This window comes from Camelus dromedarius, chromosome 16, assembly GCF_036321535.1.
Source record: "Camelus dromedarius isolate mCamDro1 chromosome 16, mCamDro1.pat, whole genome shotgun sequence".
Classification (NCBI taxonomy): domain Eukaryota; kingdom Metazoa; phylum Chordata; class Mammalia; order Artiodactyla; family Camelidae; genus Camelus; species Camelus dromedarius.
In genome coordinates, this window is record NC_087451.1 from 32,727,106 (window position 1) to 32,749,934 (window position 22,829).

At 52.5% G+C, this 22,829-nt stretch overlaps 2 protein-coding genes and 1 long non-coding RNA gene across 7 annotated transcripts; all 3 read left to right on the plus strand.

Moving 5' to 3' along the window:
* The first annotated feature begins 1,838 nt into the window (after window positions 1-1,838).
* Window positions 1,839-6,072, plus strand: LOC135323146 (uncharacterized). 3 transcript variants are annotated; one of them, XR_010384394.1, is made up of 5 exons: window positions 1,839-2,184; window positions 2,808-3,013; window positions 4,123-4,263; window positions 4,537-4,660; window positions 5,154-6,072. It is a non-coding gene; the product is annotated as an uncharacterized LOC135323146 (long non-coding RNA). The 3 variants fall into 3 exon arrangements; XR_010384395.1 differs by having other exon boundaries at window positions 4,123-4,721; XR_010384393.1 differs by having other exon boundaries at window positions 4,123-4,660.
* A 2,511-nt stretch (window positions 6,073-8,583) lies between these two features.
* CD300C (CD300c molecule) lies at window positions 8,584-12,085 on the plus strand. The gene is made up of 4 exons (XM_010998701.3): window positions 8,584-9,012; window positions 9,259-9,588; window positions 10,539-10,644; window positions 11,758-12,085. The coding sequence occupies exons 1-4, from the start codon at window positions 8,952-8,954 to the stop codon at window positions 11,942-11,944; spliced, it is 684 nt and encodes a 227-aa protein (XP_010997003.1). The 5' UTR covers window positions 8,584-8,951; the 3' UTR covers window positions 11,945-12,085.
* A 1,899-nt stretch (window positions 12,086-13,984) lies between these two features.
* LOC105104952 (CMRF35-like molecule 7) lies at window positions 13,985-22,739 on the plus strand. Of its 3 annotated transcripts, none has more exons than XM_064495578.1 (5): window positions 14,009-14,166; window positions 17,539-17,681; window positions 18,960-19,289; window positions 20,527-20,614; window positions 21,275-22,739. In XM_064495578.1, exons 2-5 carry the CDS (start codon window positions 17,672-17,674, stop codon window positions 21,573-21,575), a joined length of 729 nt encoding a protein of 242 aa, XP_064351648.1. In that variant the 5' UTR covers window positions 14,009-14,166; window positions 17,539-17,671; the 3' UTR covers window positions 21,576-22,739. The 3 variants fall into 3 exon arrangements, with proteins under 3 accessions (XP_064351647.1, XP_064351648.1, XP_064351649.1); XM_064495579.1 differs by lacking the exon at window positions 14,009-14,166 and adding an exon at window positions 14,984-15,923; XM_064495577.1 differs by lacking the exon at window positions 17,539-17,681 and having other exon boundaries at window positions 13,985-14,166.
* The last annotated feature ends 90 nt before the right edge of the window (window positions 22,740-22,829 follow it).

The following is a 22,829-nucleotide window of genomic DNA, read 5'->3' on the forward strand; positions in this document are numbered from 1 at the left end:
GGAGATCGGGGGTCTCTCTGTGTTGAGTCCTCACCAGGCTCTTTCTGAGTTAGGTCTTCATGTGCAGTCTTGAGATCTGAAGAAGGAAATTCCTGGGGTTCTCTAGAGAAATAGAGCAAGAGATGTATGTATTTGAAGATATTTAGTATAAGGAATTGACTCACACACTTATGGAGGCTGGGGAATGCCACCATGTACTGTCCACCAGCTGGAGACCCAGGAAAAATGGTAGTGTAATTCATTCCAAGTTCAAATGTCTAAGAACCAGAAGCAGGGAGCAACCAGGCAGGAAAGGCTGAGTTCCTCCTTCCTTTACCAATAAAATCCATCCTTTACCCAATAAAATCTGCCTGTCATGCTGATTTTTTTGGTCAGATTGGACGCGATGCCCACCTCCACTGGGGAGGGCAACCTGCTTTACCGAGTCTACGCATTCAAGTGCCAATCTCATCTGGAAACATCCTCGTGGACACACCCAGAAAAAAGGTGTAATCTGGGCACCCCATGTATGTGTCAACCTGACACCTAAAATTAACCATCACAACAGGCACTCACACCTAAAACCAAATGCGTTTCCTAAGTTACTGCTGCCATTGCCCTGTCCACCTGTTGAATCTTCCAACCTATCGGCAGAAACTGCTTTTAGTTCAAGAAGTGTTTTCTGAAAAGATGCACCAGGGAAGTGAGAGAGTCGGGAGAAACCGTGGTGAGCGGAAAAGACAGGAAACAGCAACTCCTGGGCCGCTTCTCAATATGGGTTACCATGGCCACCAGCTGCCCAACATTCCTCTCATTCTGTTTCCTGGGTCTGAATTTTGTGCTTCTCCCTTTTGCTAGCCCTTGCCTACTCTCTCTTTCATTTTTTTTTTTTTTATGGAGGTACTGGAGGTTGACCTCCTACATGCTGAGCATGCTCTCTACCACTGAGCTATACCCACCCCCTACACTCTCTCTTTCAGAGTGACGGTGCAGTGGAAAGACACTTGGGCAGTCATGCCAGAGAAATCTGGGTTCAGATCTTGACACTGTCACTTATGGTTTACAATACTCTTCCGGTCAGTTTGCTTACCCTCTGATCTGTTGGAAAGGTAGTTCGGAGGAAGGGACATTCATCTATGTCCTCTTTGCTATGTGAAAAAGACCAAAATAACCCGACAATACCTCCCCCCCCCAATCAAGCAAACGCTTAGAGGTATAAATTCATGCTTACATTGTCTGCATGTGTATGTGTTCATTTTTTATATTTGTGCTTTGGTTTTTGATTTTTTAATTCTTTTATTGCAGTATAACGTATAAGCAGTAAAAGGGCATGAGGGGGGTTCGGATGGTGAGGGATGTCCCCATGGTCCCCAACTTCCCACTCAGCATCTTCCATGAGTGAACTCTCATCCATTCTCAGTTCTCTGTCCTGAATCTCATGATGTAGTGCACTTTCAAGAGAAGAAACTGAAAAGTGAGGTATGCGGAGGGTTGGTGACAGCTGCTCCAGGTCTACGTCTGGGGATCAGCCCGCCAGGAGGAAAACCATGTCCTGGGGGCTTGGTACCCTGATTGGGAACCCAGAACCAAAATAGGACCTTTGGAGGCATCTGAGGTCATAGTACCATCTTGTGCGGCCAGAAGAGTTGGGGGTCCCACAGGGGCAGAGCTCCATGGGTGCCTGGAGCTGCAGGTTGGGGGACACAGCCCCTCTGTGGTCCCCACCAAGGCCCGAGAGGATGGATGAGTCTGACATCCAACCCTGGGACTGTCTATCCTGACCACAAGGAAATGACAAATCACAGAGGGTGGGGAGGCCCCACCCAGGAAGGACCCAGGTTGGCCCTGCTGTGCGAGGGTGCCTGTGTGAGAGAGAGAGGACCAACTGGGAGCTGTGGGGAGGAGGCAGCATCCCCGACCGAGGGACCCTGGACTTGTCCAGTCACTGGATTGAGCCCAGGGCACTGATCCCGGGATCCCCAAATCTCCTGCACCCTGATCACCTGAACTGACACGGGGCTGGACAAGGAAGCAGAGAGGCCCAGAAAAGCAGAAGTGAGGACCGGAGTGAGTCCTCTGAGGAGGGTCCACCCTGTCCCTGCCCAGGGTCTGGCGCTGCTGCAGGTGACATCTGTGCTGGAGGAATGACCCCGAGGGACGGGGCCCTGTGGCTGCCTTCAGCTGTGCTGCTTCTCCACGTCCCAGGTGAGGGGCTCAGCCCTTTTGGGGGGAGAGGAAGGGGCGGGGGTGGAGGTGGGTGAGCAGCAGCACAACAGGAGGGAGGGAGGGCAGGCAGAGAATCTTCCAGGAACAGCCAGCACCTGCCTCAGCAGGGACCACGAGGATTCAGTGCACAAGGCAGGTGAGTCTCATCCACTGGGCTGGATAGGGCAGCGCCAGTGAGAGGGGACGCCTGTGGTGGTCACACCTCAATTGTCACAGTCAGAAATGACATCTTGGGGCATCACACACATATACTCACAGAGATTTTCCCATCCTGATTCCATCCTGTCTCCAAGGACACCCTCTCCTTTGTGAGCAGGCTACTCCCCGCTCATCCTCCCCAGGGTCTGAGGAAAGGCTTGTCTCCTGCCTCAGCCTCCTCCAGACCCCGGGTCCTTGAGGGACCCACACCCCAGGGTGACCCTGACCCCAGCTCACCTGATGAGGAGCCGGACTCGGCTGTGTTTTCCAGGCTGTTGGTCCCTGAGTGGCCCCCGCAGAGTGACGGGCATCAAGGGAAGATCTCTGAGCATGCAGTGTCAGTATGAGAAGGAATTCATTAAAAATAACAAATACTGGTGCAAATTCCCATGTTTCCTACCGAGGAGGATGGTGGAGACCAGAGAGCCAGAGAGAGAAGTGAGGAGTGGCCGTGTGTCCATCAGGGGCCATCCTGGAAACCTCACCTTCACAGTGACCATGGAGAGCCTTGGAATGGAGGATGCAGGAATTTACCTGTGTGGGATTCACACAGCACTTTCATTGAACTCCGCCTCCCAGGTTGCCCGGGTTGTGGTGTCTGTGTTCCCAGGTGAGCCCCCGACATCAGCACTGGGGCTGCCTGATCTGTACCTGGGACCCTGACCCTCAGGAAAGATCTGGAGTAGGAGCGTGGGGTGGGGGAGTCAGGGATCAGGACCCAGCTTGTGAGTGGTCTGCCTGCTCACAGCGCATGCCCACCTCTGGTTCTTCTAGATTCTCTGTGTCCACCTCGGAAGCTTTCCTGGGTGGAGGGGGCAGAGTGAGCCCGAGTCTGGGGACAGGCTGCCTTCCTGTCCTCACAAGGGTGGAATCCACTTGTAAGGGGACCCTGTGTCTCTTGCTGGCCCTCTCTCAGCTGTCCCTGTAGGAACGGGCCCATCAGGGCCATGAGAGGACATCCCTGTGTCCCCCTTGTTGCCGCCCCAGGAGGGTTCCCAGGGCGGCAACCTCACAGCAGTGGTCCCTGGGGGTCTCCACAGAGAAGGATGGGGAGGAACCCCAGAGCCTGTGTGGGTGTCTGTGATGCTGTGGAGACCACGCTGCCCCTCCAGGCTGGCCCTGTCTCTCTGTCTTTTTCTGGCACCTCGTACCCACAGGAGCAAACCCAGAAAAACCCCAGAAAACCCCAGAAATTGCTCCCCTTAGGCAAAGGGAGAAGGGTGAGGAAACGGGCTCTAAGGAGATGTTCTGGCCCCAAATCGACCGCCATGTGCTGCAAATAATTCCTTAATAGAAGGCTGGTTTGGTTTCCTAAGCGCCTAAACAAGATCGCCTATGTGTTTGCGCTGTCCCTTGAGTTCTCTCACCCTGAGGTTGTCTCCGGTTCCTCTGAGGTCCCTCCCGTTGGTCCTAGTTTTGCTCTCACGAGAGAGGTCTCCCTTACACGCCCTTTGCCTGTTGCTATTTACGAGTGAGGAACCGAAGGTTCGCTGGACTGCGGCGTGTGTGAGGGAAAGGGCTGTCCTTTGACCTCGGGGCAGGCCACGTGCTGCAGGGTCCACAGAGGTCTGTGTCGCTCTAGATCTTTCTTTCTGGTCATTCCCCACCCCCCGGGGGGGCCCCAGGCCTGGCTGAGAGTTTAGGGGCTGAGAGCAAGACGGGTCTCACCGTTCAGCGCAGACTCTGCTGCACATCTGTTTCATTTGTGTCTCACTCCAGCCATCAGCCGCGCCCGAGGGCCCTGGCGGCTCCGTCGCTCTGCATCACTCCCTGTGCAGTGAACATCACCCTGTCTGTCCCCTGCCAGGGTGGGTGAAGAGGACAAAGGTGTGGCCGTGGCTGGGGGTGACCTGGAGCCAGGTACTCCTTCCATAGACTCTGAAATCTCCTGGTGAGCAAGGACCACGCTGTATCTGAAAGTGCTCACCTGGCCAGGATGCACCTGGAGAGCGACCGGGGAGGGGGACCCAGGGTGCCGGTCATGACCCTGGGTGCAGTCGTGGGGGATGCTGGACACAACACATCTGTCCAGACAACCTGAGTGACCTTGACTATGTGAGCAGAGCCACACCAGTGATGGAGAGTGGGGACCCAGGGAGAGGGCACCTGGCCTGACCTGTGCTTCTCCCTTAGCCCGTGTTACAGCCCCCAGCCCCGAGAGGTCCACAAGTACCCCAGCTTCTCTCACAACCCAGCCAGCACCCACCAGGAGCACCGCGTCTCAGCAGGAGATCCCTGATTCCGGTCAACATTCTCGGTAAAGGGCCCGCATCCCAGGACTTTGGTGCCAGGGCTGAACTTTTGGAGGCATTGGGCAGGTACCAGTTTCTCCCTGTGAGTGAAACAGAACAGTCCCTGCCCTCATGGTCATTGTGCTCTACAGGCAAGCAGACATCAAACAAGTCTCTGCATTATTGATTCCTGTACCCTAGATGGTATAACCAAACGTGGAAGGCTTAGGTAGAAATCCTTCTCCTGGCCCAGGTCCCACCAGGATCCCTGGGTCTCCCTCACACTTTTCTCATGGCCACATCCAGCCCTATGTCCACAGTACTAAGTCTTGGGGGAAATTCTTAGGTTGAAGGTCAGGGCCCTACAGGTCCTTCTGTGGGGCTGCCCTGCCCAGGATGGGTCCTTATGTGGACTGTGGTAGCCACAGGACCTGGGCCCAAGGGCCAAGCAGAGTGGAGAGCGTCAGGACCTCCTGTTGAGGGTGGGGCTCACTGTCTGTCACCCTGTTGCTTCCACAGGTCCCTGCTGGGCAGCATCCACTTCCTTCTCCTGGTCTTCCTGAAGGTGCCTCTGCTCCTGGGCATTCTCAGTCTGTCCTCTGGGTCAGCAGGCCTCAGAGGAGCTCTGCAGACAAGGAGAGTCAGCCCAATTATAAGAACCAGTAGCCCCTGTGTTTTCTGATGTCCTGTTCAGGGAGGCAGTCTGCCTGGTGGATGGGAATGATCTTCTGACCCATCAGTCCTGCATTGCTCTCCACCTTTCTCTCAGAATACTGTGTTTGTGACCTTCTTGGTAGCTTTTTTTCTAGTGCATGATTCTCATAAACCAAGAGGGTAGCTGACCAACAGGTGCTTCTGAACTACAACCAGAGATCAACATTGCGAACACGCCTTCCAGCTAATCCACGGAGCATCACTAATGTGCTGAACTCTCGGGGGCTCTCCCTGACATCTTCAGTCCCCCAAGGGATGCAGTAGACTTGGTTTTGGTTCCATTTTCCTGGTTTCCAGGCAGTTCTGTGGCTTCCCCCTGACCTGTGCTACCACGGTAACCCCTACTCACAAGTTTGGGATTCCCCCATGGGGAATCTTCCAATTGCTGAGTCCATGTATTTTATTATGCACCCTGAAGGTCAGGAAATAACACAGAGGATCACGGTCCATGCGGCCCACCTGAGTCACAAATCCATCGTTCCTTGACCTCCATAAACCTATGCTCTGTCTCATAGACCAACAGACCATGTTGGGCTCCTCTGATTGGTGTCAGTTCACAACAGAATTCTGCATTCCCTGAACAATCTCATTACTCCCTTCCTCATGCTGAGCCAACCAGATTCGTGTATTCAGGTACTTTGCAGATGGCTCTAGAAGAATAATACTATTAAAATGTTGCAACTTAACAGAGTCCTTTCTTCCTCCTCTTCACGGGTCACTGACCCCTCCCCACATCATCCAAGGCCTGTGGGTGTAGAACTGGTTCTAGTTTGCAAACTGTTTTAGTAGCTGAGTGGGTCTTCTTTTCAATAGCCTAGTTCTCTACTAGATGTCCAAGTAAAGGAAGACTTGAGTAGGCTGCCCACTGATTCAGTTCAAGGTGCACCATGGTGAATTTGCCAACACTGATGACCTCTGAAAGGCTGGTTATTATTGCGACTCTTCCATTCCAAGCAGCCTAGACCTGGGTAATTGCACCTACTTTTTCATCCAGCAAGTATGTTGAGAGATGACCAAAGAAGCAGGTGGTGAAATATACCACACCATAGGCCATTTTCTAATTGATGAGCATTCATTTTGCCTCCATTTTTTTTTTTTTTTTGCTGGATGAATCATTTGCAATAAGCATCTTTAAGTATATACATATATATGTTACATATATATTTGTATATCTCCTTTTCGAGGGTTGAGTTCCAACGATGAATAAACAGGAGAAAGAGCTTAGCTTTATGGAGCTCACATGCCGGTTGGTGGGCTGAGGTAATTAACAGATGAAGCCCCGTGTTCTGATTGTCTCCACACAGCTCATGGCAGTCCCCAGAGACCCAGCGCTCGCCTCAACACCCCCACTCCAGATCCACGTATGCGAGCATGTGGAAATGTACAAGTCCAAGTTGAAGAGTATCTTTGAGTAACATAAAATAAGATAGGGTATTACTGGTGGGGGGGAGGGTATAGCTCAGTGGTAGATCATGTGCTTAGCATGCACGAAGTCCTTGGTTCAATCCCCCGGTACCTCCATTAAAACAAATAAATAAGAAATTACCTCCCCACCCTACAAAAATAAGATGGGGTGTTATTGGTACAGTAGTAAGAGGTGACTCTTATCAAGCCCATGAATAGGGTGATATTTAAGCAAGGTTCAGAAGAAAATAATGGAGCACCTGGAGGCACCTGGAGGAAGAATCCTCAGGCAAAGGAAAGGGCAGGTGCAAATGTCCTGCCACGGGAGCATTTTAGACCTGGATCCAGGAAGACCAGAGAGCTGATGCCTCCATGGGTCAGGTGGCACCAGGGGCTCCAAGAATCATTACCTGTCCTGTTCCCCAGCTTGAGGAGGAAAAGGAGCAGCAGTGTTGGATAACTCAGTCTTCTGAAAGCAGGTGAGAGCTGAGGGAATGACTGAGTCATTCATTCATTCAACAGCCCAGTTGTTGAATTGCGACCAGCACGTCCAGGAAGGACACCGGGCAGGAAGCATGATGTCGCCCCTGCACTCATGGGCCACTGTCCACATGGAGACAGACATGGAACCCCAAATCACAGGTCTGATGAAAGCCAAGAGGGAAGTGTCAGATGGGCCAAGAGGAACCATCAAAAGGGAGCCAGCCTAACCTGGGAGGGTCGAGGAAGGTGTCCAGTTAAGCCCATTGGCTGAGTCAGGCAGAGGAGGAGGAGTTCCAGGGCCCAGGCAGGTCTGGAAGTGGGGAGGGCGGCAGCACGGGGGTGGATCTGTAGTCAGGATGTTGAGGCGAGCGCTGGGTGTCTGGGGACCACCATGAGCTGTGTGGAGACAGTCAGAACATGGGGCTTCACCTGTGATGAGTGGGAGCCACAGAAGGGGTGAAGCAGAGCCAGCTGCCTCCACTGCATTCCTCAGTGCTGCGCACTGGGCTGCAGGTGCTATTGCCCCGGACAGGAAGTGGGGAGGGTAGGAGATCTGAACTGGAGGAAGCAAGCAACCTGATTTGTGCATGACAAGCTTGAGACGCTGTAACAACAACCTACCGGAGGGAAGGAAAGCAGGCCCTCATTACCCCATACCACTTCCAAGGGAAATATGACATCAAGAACCAACACATCGTGCTAACAAGACACTGAGTGAGGACAGTCCTGCCTCCCATCTGCTAGGCAGGTCCGATCCCAGCTCTGCACCTTGAAGAGGCTCCTGGTTGTCACTGGGGATCCGAGAGGGGCACCAGCACTTGGTGCCTTTGGGGTCTCTTGTAAAACCTCCCTCTCTGTGCCAGTGAGTCGAGGGAGGCTCAGTCTCAGCCCCCGAGGCCCCCAACTTCCCATCCTTCCCACTCAGGTCTTCTACCTCTGAAGTCTTACCCATTCACAGTTTTCTTCCCTGATTCTCAAAAGGGAGTAGAGTTTGGCAAGAGGACAAGAATGAATTAGGGGTCTTAGAAGGTTGGTCACTGCTGCTATGTGTCTAAGTCTGGGAAGCAAGGTGCACAAGAGGAAAGAAGCCACAGCCTGAAGGATTGGTACCCGGGTTGGGAACCCAGAACCAAGACGAGACCTTTGAAGTTGTCCGGCATCACTGTGCCAACGTGTGTGGCCGGAAGAGGAGCTGAGGGTCTCACAGGGGCAGAGCTCTGTGGGTGCTTGGAGCTGCAGGTTGGGGGACACAGCCCCTCTGTGGTCCCCACCAAGGCCAGAGAGGATGGATGTGACTGTCTGTCCTGACCACAAGGAAATGACGCATCACAGAGGCGGGAAGGCCCCACCCAGGAGGAACCCATCTTGGCCCTGCTGTGCGGGGCTGCATGTGAGAGAGAGAGGAGCTGCTGGGAGCTGTGAGGAGGGGGCAGAATCCCCGACCGAGGGACCCTGGACCTGTCCAGCCACTGGATTGAGAGAAGCCCAGGGCACCAGGTCCCTGGACCAGCCGGGCTGCCTCTCTCCCCATGCCTCCTGCACCCTGATCAGCTCCAGTCACTGTGGAAGATTGTGAAGACATAAGACAGAGCTGGACAAGGAAGCAGAGAGGCCCAGAAAAGCAGAAGTGAGGACTGGAGTGAGTCCTCTGAGGAGGGTCCATTTTGTCCCTGCCCAGGGTCTGGCGCTGCTACAGGTGACATCTGTGCTGGAGGAATGACCCCGAGGGACGGGGCCCTGTGGCTGCCTTCAGCTCTGCTGCTTCTCCACGTCCCAGGTGAGGGGCTCAGCCCTTTTGGGGGGAGAGGAAGGGGCGGGGGTGGAGGTGGGTGAGCAGCAGCGCAACAGGAGGGAGGGAGGGCAGGCAGAGAAGCTTCCAGGTGTGGAAAGGGAGGACACCCCAGGTGTGGTCTGGCTGATGGGGGGTGACTGATGTGAGATGGGGAACTTTGGGGGGTGACCCCCAGGGCGTCTCTGACCCAGGTCCACCTGATGAGGAGCCAGACTCGGCTGTGTTTTCCAGGCTGCTGGTCCCTGAGTGGCCCCCACAGAGTGACGGGCGTCGTCGGGGGATCGCTGAGCGTGCAGTGTCGGTATAAGAAGGAATTCATAGATCATATCAAATTCTGGTGCAAATCCCCATGTTTGTTATCATGGAGGATGGTGGAGACCACAGAGTCAGAGAGAGAAGTAAGGAATGACCGCGTGTCCATCAGGGACCATCCTGCAAGCCTCACCTTCACAGTGACCTTGGAGAGCCTTAGAATGGACGATGCGGGAACATACTCTTGTGGGATCAATATACCATTTTCACTTGACCTCACCTATGAGGTTGAGGTGTCTGTGTTCCCAGGTGAGCTCCCCCACTGCCCCTCCGGCACCAGCACCAGGGCCGGTCACACCTTGACCCTCAGAGAAGAAGTGGAACAGAAAGGCTGGACAAGGACGTGAAGAGGGGGTTGGGCAGTGGCTCGGGACACGGAGTAGGTGTGTGCGCCTGCCCACGTGTATATCTCTGTCCCCGTGTGGGGCCTGCCCTGGGGCTCCCCCCGACATAGGCGAGGCTGGCAACTTCCTGGCTCACAGCGAAGAGTGTCCTGCGCTTGGGCCCCTACGCTGCCTGCTGTCCTGCAAGGGCCACGTCCACTCTGAAGGGGACCCAGTGTCTCTTTCTGGACCTGTGCTTGGTCCTGCCTGCAGGGAACCCGACCATGACGGCATCTGCTGGTCTCACTCTCACACGGCCCCGCCCCACACAGGCCAGCCCGGACCCTGGGGCCCCGAGGACGTGAGATGCGCCCTCACTCTGTGCCCTGAGTGGTGCCTGCTTGAGAGTCCACGCCCTGCGCTGATCTCCCCAGCCCCGTCCCCAGCTCCTAGTGTATGTCCTGCTCTTGTGCTGGCCCCAAGGTCACCAATGATCCTTCCAGAAACAGAAGGGCCTTCTGTGGTTTTGAGGCCTTCTGTTGTAACCCTAAGGAAAGCACAAAAGGAGCCCAGACCCCTGAGTTGGGCTTTCTCTGTTCCTCTGGGGGACTTCACCTTGCCCCGCCGGGCTGACCCTGCCCCTCTCTCTTTCTCTGCATCTCAAAGTGCCCACCTGGCCAGGGTGCACCTGGAGAGGGGCTGAGGAGGGGCCCAAGGTGCAGGTCAGGCCTGGGTGCAACCACAGGGGGATGCCAAACGCAGCACATCTTTCCAGATGACCTGAGTGACCTTGCCTGTGTGAGCAGTGCCACACCAGTGATGTAGAGCGGGGACCCAGGGGGAGGATACTGGGCCTGACTCATACTTCTCCCTTAGCCACCAAGAGGTCCACAAGCACCCCAGATTCTCCCACGACCCTGCTAGCACCCACCTGGAGCACCGTGTCTGGGCAGGAGACCCCCGATCCTGGTCAACACTCTCGGTAAGGGGCCCGCGTCCCAGGGTTTCGGTACCTGGGTGACTTCTCTGCGAGGTGAGCAGGCAGGGTAGAGGGACTTGGGTCATCTGTCTCTAGGTCCCTCATTTAATTCTACACTTAGTTGTGAAGATCCTACTAAGTGCCTGGCGCTCTTCAGTGGGTACAGTTGTGAACCGCCCGGACAGGAAGCTCCTCTGACGGAAGCTGTGATCTAAGGGGGAATTCACACCATGAACAAATCAACATGTAGTTAGTATATAAATATGGCAATTTGTGATAAATGCTACGGAGAGACAGTCACCACTGAGGTTTGGCGAGAGCCTGTGTGGGAAGGTGACTGGGTTTGCTGTTTAATACACGATAATCAGGAAAGCCTCGCTGCTCATCATTTGAGTGGAGATCTGCAGGATTTGGGGAGCCTGGCATTCATGTATGTGCAGGAAAAAAGGGTCTAGGCAGAGGGAAAAGTGAGTACAAATGTTCTACAAAAGGAACCTGCAGGACCCCTGCCCAGGGCAGGGCAGGAAGCAGATGGTCTGGGCATCGGTGGCCCCTGCACTCCGACCCCTGCCTTTCCCAAGCCCCTGTCAAAGTGTCATCCTGTTGAAGAATCCAGGCCCTTGAGGGGGGATGGAGCTGAGGGAGGTCATTCATTTATCCCATCAACTACTACGGACCTTTGGAGGTACCAAGGCAGTACCAGTTTCTCCCTGTGATTAAAACAAACAGTCCCTTCCTTACAGGGAACTGCTATTTGTAGGAGAGCAGACATCAGACAAACAAGTCTATTATTGATTCCTGTGCCCGAGATAGGGTATCTCCCGAATGTGGAGGTTTATGAAGAAATCCTCCTGTCCAGGTCCCGTCTGGATGGGTCTCCCTTGCGTCTATCCAGTGGCCATGCCCTGCCTATGTCCACAGTCTTAATTCTCAAGGGCAATTATTAAGCAGAGAGAAAGGGGCAGAAGCACACAGGGTGGGGCTGCCTGCCCAGGGGTGGTATTTATGTGCATTGTCATGGCCTCAGGACCTGGGCACTGGGGTAGGGGAAAGTCGAGGGCACCAGGGCCACCCTCTGAGGATGCCACTCACTGTCTGTCACCATGTCCCCCACAGGTCTCTGCTGGGCAGCGTCCACTTCCTGCTCCTGGTCTTCCTGAAGGTGCCCCTGCTCCTGGGCATGCTCGGTGCTGTCCTCTGGGTCAACAGGCCTCAGAGGAGCTCTGGGAACCAGCAACATCTCTTGCCCATCCATCCCGACCCAGGACCACAGCCTCCTCTGGTGGATGGTAATGACCTCTGACCAATAAATCCAGCACCCCTGTCGTGTGTCTCTCAGAATACTCCATAAACTTTTGGGAAACAATTTTTTTCCTGCAACGTCTCATGCAAACAAAAGAATATACCTAATAAATGTACTCTTCCAACCAGGCATACTCTTCAACACTTGAGTGCTCACCTTGCTGCTTAAGTCATAAACATCATGAATACTTCTGAAGCCCTAAGCTCCTCCTCTAACTCTGAATGAGGGGGCCATAGTTTAATGGGTGCAGGGTTTCAGTTGTACAAGATGAAAAGAGTTACAGAGATGGATGGCAGTGATGACTACACAACATTATGCAGGTATTTAATAGCACTAAACTGTACACTCAAAACAGTTGAGATGGTAAATTTTATGTTATATGCATCTAACCACAATTTTTTAAAAATTTAAAAATGTCTTTTAATAACATCATATTATTTTCTCCTTAAAGCTTGTTCGCATATTTGCTAACTTTAATTATAAATCTCTTATGTAGTTATTGTTATTAAAAATGGTATCTTTTTCATTAAATTTTGAAGCCACACTTTGCATGAGTGACATTTGGACACAGATCATGTATCTATCACACGGATCATGTATCTATCTAGCAATCCTGCTAAAAATTGGACCCATTTTTTCAGTTTTATGTGTAGACGATCAATTCATCTATAATTAGTTAGAATTTTGTTTCTTCCTTTCCAACTCTCATATCTTTTGTTTCTTTTTTTTTGTTTGTGCCATAACTTAATCAGTGTTGAATGAAGTAATGACTTTCAACACCTTTATTCTCCTCCTGCTTTTTAAGGGAAGTCTTTTTATGACTCACCGTTGGTTTCAGTGTTTGCAGAACATTTACTCATGAAACCCTTCTATTCCTAGCTTATCATGAATCGTAATGGATTTTTCTTTAATGCTTTGCATGCATTATATTTATTTATAACTATATGATTTTTCTCCTTTATTACATTACTGTGATGAATTATATACATGTATTATGGAGGAGGGGTAATTAGGTTTATTTATTTATTTTTAATGGAGGTCCTGGGGATTGAACCCAGGACCTCGTGCATGCTAAGCACACACTCTACCACTGAGCTATACTCTCTCCCCTTCCCAAGACTTTCTTGGTGCCCCCAGGGCCCTGGTGCATGACCAAGACCTCTTACTTCTCCAGCCCTTCTGAATGTGTCCTGCGTCACCAGCCTACAAGAGAGCTCCTCCCTCCACAGTTGGCTCTGGACACCTGGGACAAAATATCTTTACCTGCCTCCCAAAACTGTTCTTCAAGAACAGTTTTAGCTACTGGGTTGTATCTATAGCAATCGGAATTAAATTTTATCAGGTTAAGGTTAGAATTTGTCTTATTACTAGTGAGGAAACCCAGTCCACCAGCCTCCTCTCAGCCCCCTGTCCTGGGCTTAATTTATCCTCCTCTTCATCTAGTGTCTGAAGTCTTGCCCAGGTTATTAATAATAACCCTGGTTATTAGAGTGCTAACCCTTTCTGTCCTTAGAACTTCACGTACATTTTCTCATTTAATTCCCTTAACAATTCTTATTAGTCCAATTTACAGATACAAACACTGAGGCTTAGAAAGGCTAAGTTGTCCACTGTCACACAGCTTATAAGAGGTGCTTGTGGAGCTGCGGTCTGTGTCATCTCACAGCCTGCACTTCGTGCACTTGGCTGTAACAAGGGCCTTTGAACAAATGCATCGCCAGGTGTCCAAGCATGTTCACCTGACCCCTGAGTTGGGGGTGGTTCTTTGATGCTGGGACCCGTTATTGTCTTGGAGAACCATTTCCGGAATTGGCACCCAGACTGTTGTACCCCCTGGACCAAAGGCCTGACAGGCCAGATCCCCCCTCCTCTGACCCTTCTGTGGACACATCTCCGCCCCCCTCCCCATCACAGCCCCTTTGCTTCCTCTTTCTTACCTAGTGCAAAATCTCATGCCCTATGACCCAGCCCTGCTAAAAAACAACCCTCCTTTTGCTGAATAATTAAAAGCAGGAAATACTCACTGTATAAAAGGAAGTGAATAAGTAAGAAGCTCAAAGGCGAGTTTGGACAAGCCGAGGGTACAAACCTGTGCTCAGACAGAATTTTGAGCGTCCAGCCGGGGTCCAAGTGTGACTCGTGGGCACGGGTTGGAGGGGCGAGGAGCCTGGGAGGCAGCACCATGTGGCTGCCCCCCGCTCTGCTCCTTCTCAGCCTCCCAGGTGAGTGCGGCGGTCAGGGCAGGGCTAGGGTGGGGGTCGGGGGTGGGGGTGGGGTCCGGCCCGGTACTGAGAGAGGTGTCACATGGGGGAAATGGGAGGCAGCTTCGTTCATTTATTCAGCAAAAGCGTGCTGGGGGCCTCTTTATGCCAGGCATGCATCAGGCTCTGAGGACATGAAGGGAAAAGAGAACTAGGACTGACCATTCAAAGAGGAGCAGGGAAAAAATTAAAAAAAAGAGCCAAGCGGGAAAAGCATTCCCAAGAGAGGGAACCGCATGGCCAAGGGTCAGCAGCTTGAGAAAGGACAGTGGGTTTGTGCAGAGGGACCTCTCCATTTGCAGAGAGCCTTGGGGTGACTGGTTGGAAGTGAGGCTGGGAACTTGAAAGCCAGGATTATGAAGGACCCGGGACATCATGCCCTGGAACTGAGACTTTTGAAGAGGAAATTGCTCAGGGACCTAAGTGGGCGATGGGAGGGGCTTCTCTTCTGTGGAAAACCACTGCCCACACTTAGAGGACACGAGGGGACAGTGTGGGAGTTCACACCATGTGTGCAGTGTGTGTGGGTCACACAGCCTTCTCTCCAGGCCTGGGGACTGACCACCTGACACATACAGATGGTCCGTTGAGGGACCGTGGGAAAGAGCACAGCCAAGGAATCGGAGAGCCGAGCTCCAGTCCTGACCGGGGCGTGGGACGTGGCCAGTCCCTCCTTGTTCTAAGACCTGGACTTCTGGTGTGAGTGGGGGTCCCTGAGCCCTTCTAGTGCTAATGACACAGGACTCCTCTATTCACATGGATACAAGCAGATGAGGGCTGTGGGCCTTCCCCCTAAGTAACACTGCCGTTGCTGGTTTCGTTGATGATGCAGAAACCTTGTGACGCCACCCGTAGACCAGCTGCGAGGGCAGCGGCTTCTCTGGGATGGCCACGTTCATTAAGCGGGGCTCCGAGTGGCTCAGAATTCCCAAAGGACCGCGGTGCAGAAAGTCTGCACCTCCTCTAGGGCTCCAGCTTTGCATTTGAGTTCCAGGACCCCCATCTGTTCTCTCTTTATCCCAACATCCAGCTCACCTGGAGGCCAAGAAGAAGGGTATCACACCCTGCTACACGCACTCACACAACGCACTCACACAATGGAGGTGAATACAGACACCCACAGGGACTCACACCCCCGTTCACATCTACATTCTCACACACTCATAGTCACACTCATCCGTCCACACACACGTGCACACACACAGGCACAACACACACACTCACTCACAGAGACACAAAGTGATACACACACTTACACGGTCCCACACATACACACAGTCTTTCTCATTCACACAACTTCACACACACACAAACACACACATACACAGTTAAACACACGTGCGCACAGGCTTACACAAGTCTCCCTCACACACACACACCCCACACACACATCTGAAGGCTGAGACCCACCGAGGCTGATCTGTGTCTCGGGGAGGGTGGGTGCTGCAGAGATGGGATGGGGGTCCCTCCACCTTCAAAGCTGAAAAAATGTGGGCAGGGGGTGAAGTTAGTCAAGGATAAAAAAAAAAGTCACCCCACCAAGTTTTCACCTCCAGACACCAATAGCCACTGGGGTCACTTCCGTGAAAGGAGAGAAGGTGGACGGGGAGCAGCCAGAAAGTCCCAGCTTCCGGGAGGACAGTCTCTCGTCTGCTTGGCTACCCAATCCCCCAGCAACCCTGAGAGGGACGCAGTCACTGGCATACAGCAGGCGCTTAGTAAGTGTTTGCAAGTGGAAGAAGAGACCCCTGTTCTCTCAACGAGGGAAAGTGTTACAAGAATGACCAGGGGCCTGTCATTCAGACCTGTACCCCAGAAATCACTCTCCCGAGCTCGGGCTGGCAAGAATTTTCAGGGGCGCCAGAAGCCACCCTGGCCCCTTAAGTGCAAACTAAGACGGGCTCAGACCCGTCCCACAGCCCCACGGGCACCTCTGCTCTGAGCGCCCCCGTGGCTGCCTCATTTTAGGTGTCATTTTGTCATTGCGGTCAGCCCAGGGGTGGAGATCCACGTTGTCTCGATTTTGAGACAGGACTGTTCACGCAGGGATTTTCCACACGAGGCAAACCTTCCCTCGGGACTGACACGAAGGAGAAAGCTTATATCTCAGACTCCCAAAAACAAAAAATTGACATTCAGACCGGCTTGTGCTTTTAAAACCCATTAGCCCCGTTCCCTGGAGCTCTGCTCCCAGCTCGCCGCGGTCTTATCATTTCTCTCCCTCTCTTCCTTCGAACCGAACACACATAAACCCAGCGAAGAGTTCCATCCATCACAATGTGTGTTTATAAAAGCCTCCCACCTATTTTTTCAAAAACAAGCCCCATCGCATTGTGAGTGCTTTGCTGTCAGAATGAATGACTGAAGCTGGGATTAATGAAACTTCTTTTTCAAAGCAGCAGCATCTCTTCCCTGCTGTTCGTGATTGTTGGCAAATAGAATCTGTGTTGAACCTCTGCTTTCCACTATAGCTGTGTCATGTTTTTAAGGGGTAAAAAATGACCCTCTCTGCTGATTCTTGCATTCGATTTTTTTTTCTCTTTTGGGGGGGAGGGGAAGGTAAGTGGGTTTATTTATTTATTTTTTAAGTGGGGGTACTGGGGATCGACCCCAGGACCTCGTGGGTGCCGAGCATGCGCTCTACCACTCAGCTATGCCCACCCCTGTGTTAGATTTTAATTTACATCAATTGCTGTTTTTAGCAATCCGTCTCCTAATCACCTCCTTTTTAATTCAAAAAATTATTGCTTTATCCGTTAATGATATTGTAAAGCTTTAACAAAATAGAAATGTGTGATCTAGAAAGTGAAATCCACCGCCCCCTCCAAAGCCCAATCTCAACACTAACCACTGGTAAAAATTCAGAACACGTATTTTCTGATTTTTTACCCTGTGCACCTGCTTTAGAAAAACCACAGAAATGGTATCACAGATACTCTGTTCAGCAACTTGTTTTAACCTGATCATAATATATCTGGGACATCTTTCTTGTCGTATGGGTGATTTGTCTTTTCCTTTTAGCCGTGATTTATTATGGATGGGCCGTAATTTATTAGCCCCGCCTCCCATTGGTGGCATTTGGATTTGTTTCCAGCCTTTACCATTGCATCCTTATATTTCAGCATCCTTATGCTTTGTCTCCCACTGGCATGGAAATTATAGTTAACCCTAGCCTTGAAATGATTATGTCCCAGATCATAATGACCAGCTTCTGTTCAAAAACAATCATAAACTTTATTGATACTGACCAGGATCTAGACACTGTGCAAAACGCGGGGGTGGGATAGAGAGAAAACAAACAAACAAACACGGGATCTCTGCTCTTTGGAACAGAGACAGAGAGAAACACTGCTAAGAATGACAAAATACCAGCGCAGCATTCAGGTCCCTGCAGAGGGGCGTGGAGCCAAGAGAGGAAGCCGTTCCCGTTGGGAAGGGGACTAATGCTGCAAAGATTGAATGCTGAATGTTGAAGGGTGAGCGATAGACTGGCGGGGGGTGGAAAAGGGCAATGACACAGCTGCCTGGGGGGGCGCATGGGGCGAGGGGAGAGGAAAGTGGGGCGGGGTCGCGGGACGGAGTGGGAGGCAGGGCAGGAAGAGGCACTGGGCAGAGAACTTGGATCTTGATTGTAAAAGACTTAAATGCCAAACTAAGGCATTTTAAATCATTCTGAGGCACAGAGGAGTGGCTGTAGGGGAGGTCCTGATAAACGTCTAAGTGCTCACAGCAGGCGATGCTGAGGACGAGGTGGGGACAGTTTCGGTACAAAACTCTGGCAGCAGCGAAATGCAGAAGGGATTGGAGGAGGGGCGCAGTGGAGCTGGGGACCCCCCCCCCGATGCTGTTCTCACCATCTGAGCACCAGATGAGGTCCTACTGATGGGCTCTCACTGATGGTGCAGCCCTCATATGTCTGGGGTTCAACGCCCATCCAAGTCCCATGACAACCTGCAAGCCATTCTACAAATAAGGAAGAAAGACTCGAGGAGATTAAGCAACTTACCCAAGGTTTCCCAACTAGTCTGTGGCAGATATGTCTTCCTACGTCCAGAGCTCATTCCCTTTCTGGTTGAGATGAGCTGTCTGTGGACAGTGATGGCAGAGGGGGAATTTGGCTTACAAATATGGGTTTGGGATTCATCAGCATCTAGGCGGGGGAGTGGAAAATCACTCCGTGGGGTTACAATAAAGTCAGACCAGATGAAGGCTGGAGGGAGAGCTCGGGGCTCCCCAGAGGTGTCGCTGCCTCTCACTGGCTCAGATGTGACACATCTCTTCCCACCTCTGTGTCCAGTGACGTCGTGTTGGTAGCCTGAAATCAGCCATGGTGGGAAAATTTATACTGTGGAAACTGGAAAATGTGCCAGACTGGAGACTTTCCCCCCAGATGGCTGGTTGTTAAATATTTATCAACATGCTACTGTTTACATTAAGATTTAAAGACAGAGGAAGAGAAGAGAAATCAGTAGAGACCTCGGGGGCAGAGGCATTGGAGAAGAAGGAGGAGGCCAGCGAGAACAGTGTTGAGAAGACAAGGAAAAAGTGTCAGAAAATCAGATGCCGTGAGCAGGTGTAGGGAGAGGGGGAACCAAATGGGCCAGAACACCGTCCCCTAGGGAGCTGGTGGGGACTGGGACACTGGACAAAGGAGAAGGTAGACGTGAGGCATCGACTGGGGGCTGGCCGGGAAGGACATCAGTGTGTCCTGGCTCAGGCTGGCAGGAGCTGTAACTCAGGATCCTTTTTTCCAGGTTATTTCTCCATCCAAGGCCCAGAGTCCGTGCAAGGCGTAGAGCAGGGATCCGTGACCATTCAGTGTCGCTATGACCCAGGATGGGAGACCTACAGGAAGTGGTGGTGCCGAGGAGAAAGGTGGGAGTCATGCAGGATCCTCGTCCAAACCGAAGGATCAGAGCAAGAAGTGAAGAAGGACCATGTGTCGATCAGGGACGACCAGAAAGGCCGCGTGCTCATGGTGACCATGCTGGAGCTCAGACAGAAAGACACCGACACTTACTGGTGCGGGATTGCGAAGACTGGAACTGACCTTGGGGCAAAAATTAAAGTGACCATTGTCCCAGGTAAGAACTGCCTCATGTACACTGCTCAGGACTGGAAGAGTGAGGGCTTCTGCCTTGCTCCTCTCCAAGGGTAGAAGGTAGTGCCTGAGAGCAAGTGTGAAAGAGAACGAGGGACAGACAGACAGATGGGAAGGAAGTGGGAGGAGCCAAGACAGAGGAGCAGCCCAGCGCAGCTGCCCCATCCCATCCCTGAGGCCTCTCCGAGGCACGTGCAGTGATGTCCCAGGGCCTCACTCTAGGAGGTGGTCAACCTCTGGTAGTCACACCCCAGACCTGTCGTTACATGGAGGGGGGAAGGGGCATCTGGGGTAACCCAGGGGTTCCCAGTGCTGAGCCCCAGCAACCTGGACAACTCAGGGTTGTTCCAGCATTGCTGGTGCCTCTCCTCTCTGGGGACCAGGCTGCTCACATAAACCATCTTCATAGTTTCCCATAAAGATGTTTCCTCCATCACTGCCACTGTTCACTATTTCACCGGAATGGATCCTCTCAGTCACCAGCCCTCCGGAGTCCTCCCACTTCATTACCCACCCCAATAACTAGATGCCCCATTTCCAGAACTACCTGTTCTTTTTTTTTTTTAAGGGTTTTTTTTTTTTTTGAGGGGGGCGGTAATTAGGTTTATTTATTAATTTATTTTTAGAGGCAGTACCGGGGATTGAACCCAGGACCTTGTGCATGCTAAGCGTGTGCTCTACCACTTGAGCTATACCTTCCTCCTTCTAAATTTTTAACTTTTTTTAGTTTTTTTAATGGGAAGTACTGGGGGTTGAACCCAGGACCTGGTACATGGTAAGCGTGCTCTACTACTGAGCTGTCCCCACCCCCGGAACTGTCTTACCTGAGCCGTGTGCAGGCTCTGTTTGAGTAGAAAGGACCAGGGATTCCCCCCTCCCCCCAACCCTCAACTAAAAGTCCTACTTACAAGGTCAGTGGAGAGGGTGTAAAAAGATTCCCCCCCCCCCCCCGGAATAAACTGCAGTGCTTCCTTCTGCTTAACTTTTATTTCTTCTTGTCACACCTGAAAATGATGAGGGAAAACGTGTGCTGTGATTCAGATGACTTGACAGAAAGGGGAAAAGCTGGAGGGGCTGAATCCAAAGAGATGAAGTCTCCTGATCCAGGGAGGGGGGCTCCCGAGAGGGCGGGCAGGCGGGGGTGGCGTTGTGAGGGGGTCACGAAGCCCCCAGTCTGTGCCGATAACCTGTGGCCAACTTCCAACTTTGCCTGTGTATAGAGAGAGCTGTTCTGAACACATCAGAGAGCCTGCCCTCCGGGACAACGGCCAACAGCATTCTGGCCATGTCCTCCATCTCCTACATCAGGTGAGTGACTGTGGTCCTTTCTCCTGCCCCTCCCTGGGGCATCTCCTTTGGAGTAGCCAAGCCTGGGGACTCCTGTGCGGTCACCAGATGTCAGAGCCCAGCATAGTCAGAGTCAAGGCCCAAAGTCCGGCCACCGTGTCTGTCAAGCCCACATTGTTCCCCATTGTCCATCTTCCCGTGCTCGCCTGGCCAGAAAACCCCTCTGCAGACCTCTCCTCTGCCAGCATCCTCCGCCCGTTCGATTGTCAACAAAAAGCACTGATGACCTAGTGGTTCCCGGGAGACAAGACATAAATCTCCAGGATGTAAGTCAGCAGGGAGGGTGATTTGGCAACCCGGAGCTGGCGTTAGCGGGAGCCGTGAGTCACACAGGCAGGTAATCAGCCAGTCGTAGGTGACCTGTCGGTGCTTCTGCTGAGCTGAGAGGCGCTTCGGACAAAGGTGAATTAGAAAGAAAGGTGGGCCTCGAACAGAGCGAAACCAAAAGCCTGAGGTTATTCGGAGGAGCCCTGGTGGTTGTCGGGGAAGACCTGGGAGTGGGGCTGGCAGGTCCAGGGTCACAGGCTTTGCTAAGCCGGCCAAGGCACCCCGGTGTCAGGGCTCTGGGGTGATGGGGCCTGGAGGGGCCCAGGGCTCTGACCACTCTGCCCGCTCTCACAGGACCCACTACGTGCTCCTGGCGTTTGTGAAGGTGCCCATCTTGCTCGTCTTGGTTGGTATCATCCTCTGGCTGAAGGGATCTCAGAGGGACCCTGAGGAGCAATGGGGACAGCCCATCTATGCAAACCTGTCCTCTGGCCCACTGAACCTTACACTGATGGATGAGCAGAAACTTCCAGCCCCGGACCCCCTTTCCAGAGGAGACACGGGCCGTGGAAGAAACACCTCTGAGCGGTCAGGATGCAGTGACTGTGGCTGGGGACCCTGGAGGCTGGCCAGACACCTGCCCTGCCCTGTCTAGCTTGAGGACAGCGCTCAGGGCCCTTCCGATGCATCATTGCCAGCTGGAGTGCCAGCCCCTCGTTCCCACTTCTTTGGGTAGCAAGTACCCCCTCCATCCCACCCCACGCCTGGGGGTCGGGGCGCACCGTCGGGAGCCGCTGGGATAGAGCCCAAGTTCAGACGGTTGTGTCCCTACTGCTGGAAGAACTTGGATGCAGAACCGGAGACCGAGGCCCACAGAGAAGCAACAGGGATGCAGAAGAGAGAGGGGGAGCCCTGCCTGGAGCTGTTCCCTCCATGCCTGAGACCAGCTCAACCATGCTCTAGGTCTCAACTTCTGATACGTGGGGTTTTTAAACATTTTTTTCTTAAGCTTGTCAAATTGGGTTTTGATGGCTTGTGCCCATAAGAACCCTGACCAATGCACACACACACAGACACACACACCCTAAGGAGGGTGATTCTGTGGAGAGTCCTGGTTCTGGGTCGTGAGAGGTTGGATGGCCCCTCTGCCCAGGGAGGGTGATGCTCTGGGTACATGGGGCTGAGGAGGGGCCCAGTGCTGGCCTTCCTCCCCCTCTTCCTCTCTCCTCCCCCCCCATCCTTCCCCATCGTCCTCCTCCTCTATCCTGGCTCCCCTAGCTCCCTGCCCCCCTCCCACCTCTCAGGGACTGGGGCTTCCTGGGGGCTGTGACTCGGGAGTCCAGCCCTCACTTCTCCCCTCAGCACGACTGCTGGGATCCCCGGTGGGGCCGCTGGGTCTCAGAAACTACCTCCAGGTCAGGGGGGGTGGTTATAAGAGCTGTCTGGTTAAATGACGTTGTCTCTTTTCAATAATGTTGTTTAAATAAGATGAAAGAAAACTGTCTGAGGGAAATAATGTTGCCTCTCTTAAATGAAGTTGTTTAAATCATCTTAATAAGTACAGAAGTCTGAGGGGAAGAGGCCTCTTTGAAAGGCCTCACTCACAGCAGTGACACCCAGGGATTTGGTCACTTGGTGTCACATGGGTCGTGGTCCTCGGACCAAAGGGAACTTCACTTCACGTGAGGAGAAACAGTCCATCTGAGATGCAGCCCCTGACCCACACCCAGGCGAACACACACGTTTGGAATGTTTCCCTATGGTTTTTTCCCCAGCTCTATTGAGGTATCACGGACAAATAAAAATTATATGTACTTAAGGTGTAAATGTGATTTTTAAGGTGCACACAACATGATGATTTAATAGACATGTACGTTGTGAAACAAGTACCACAGGCAGGTTGACACAT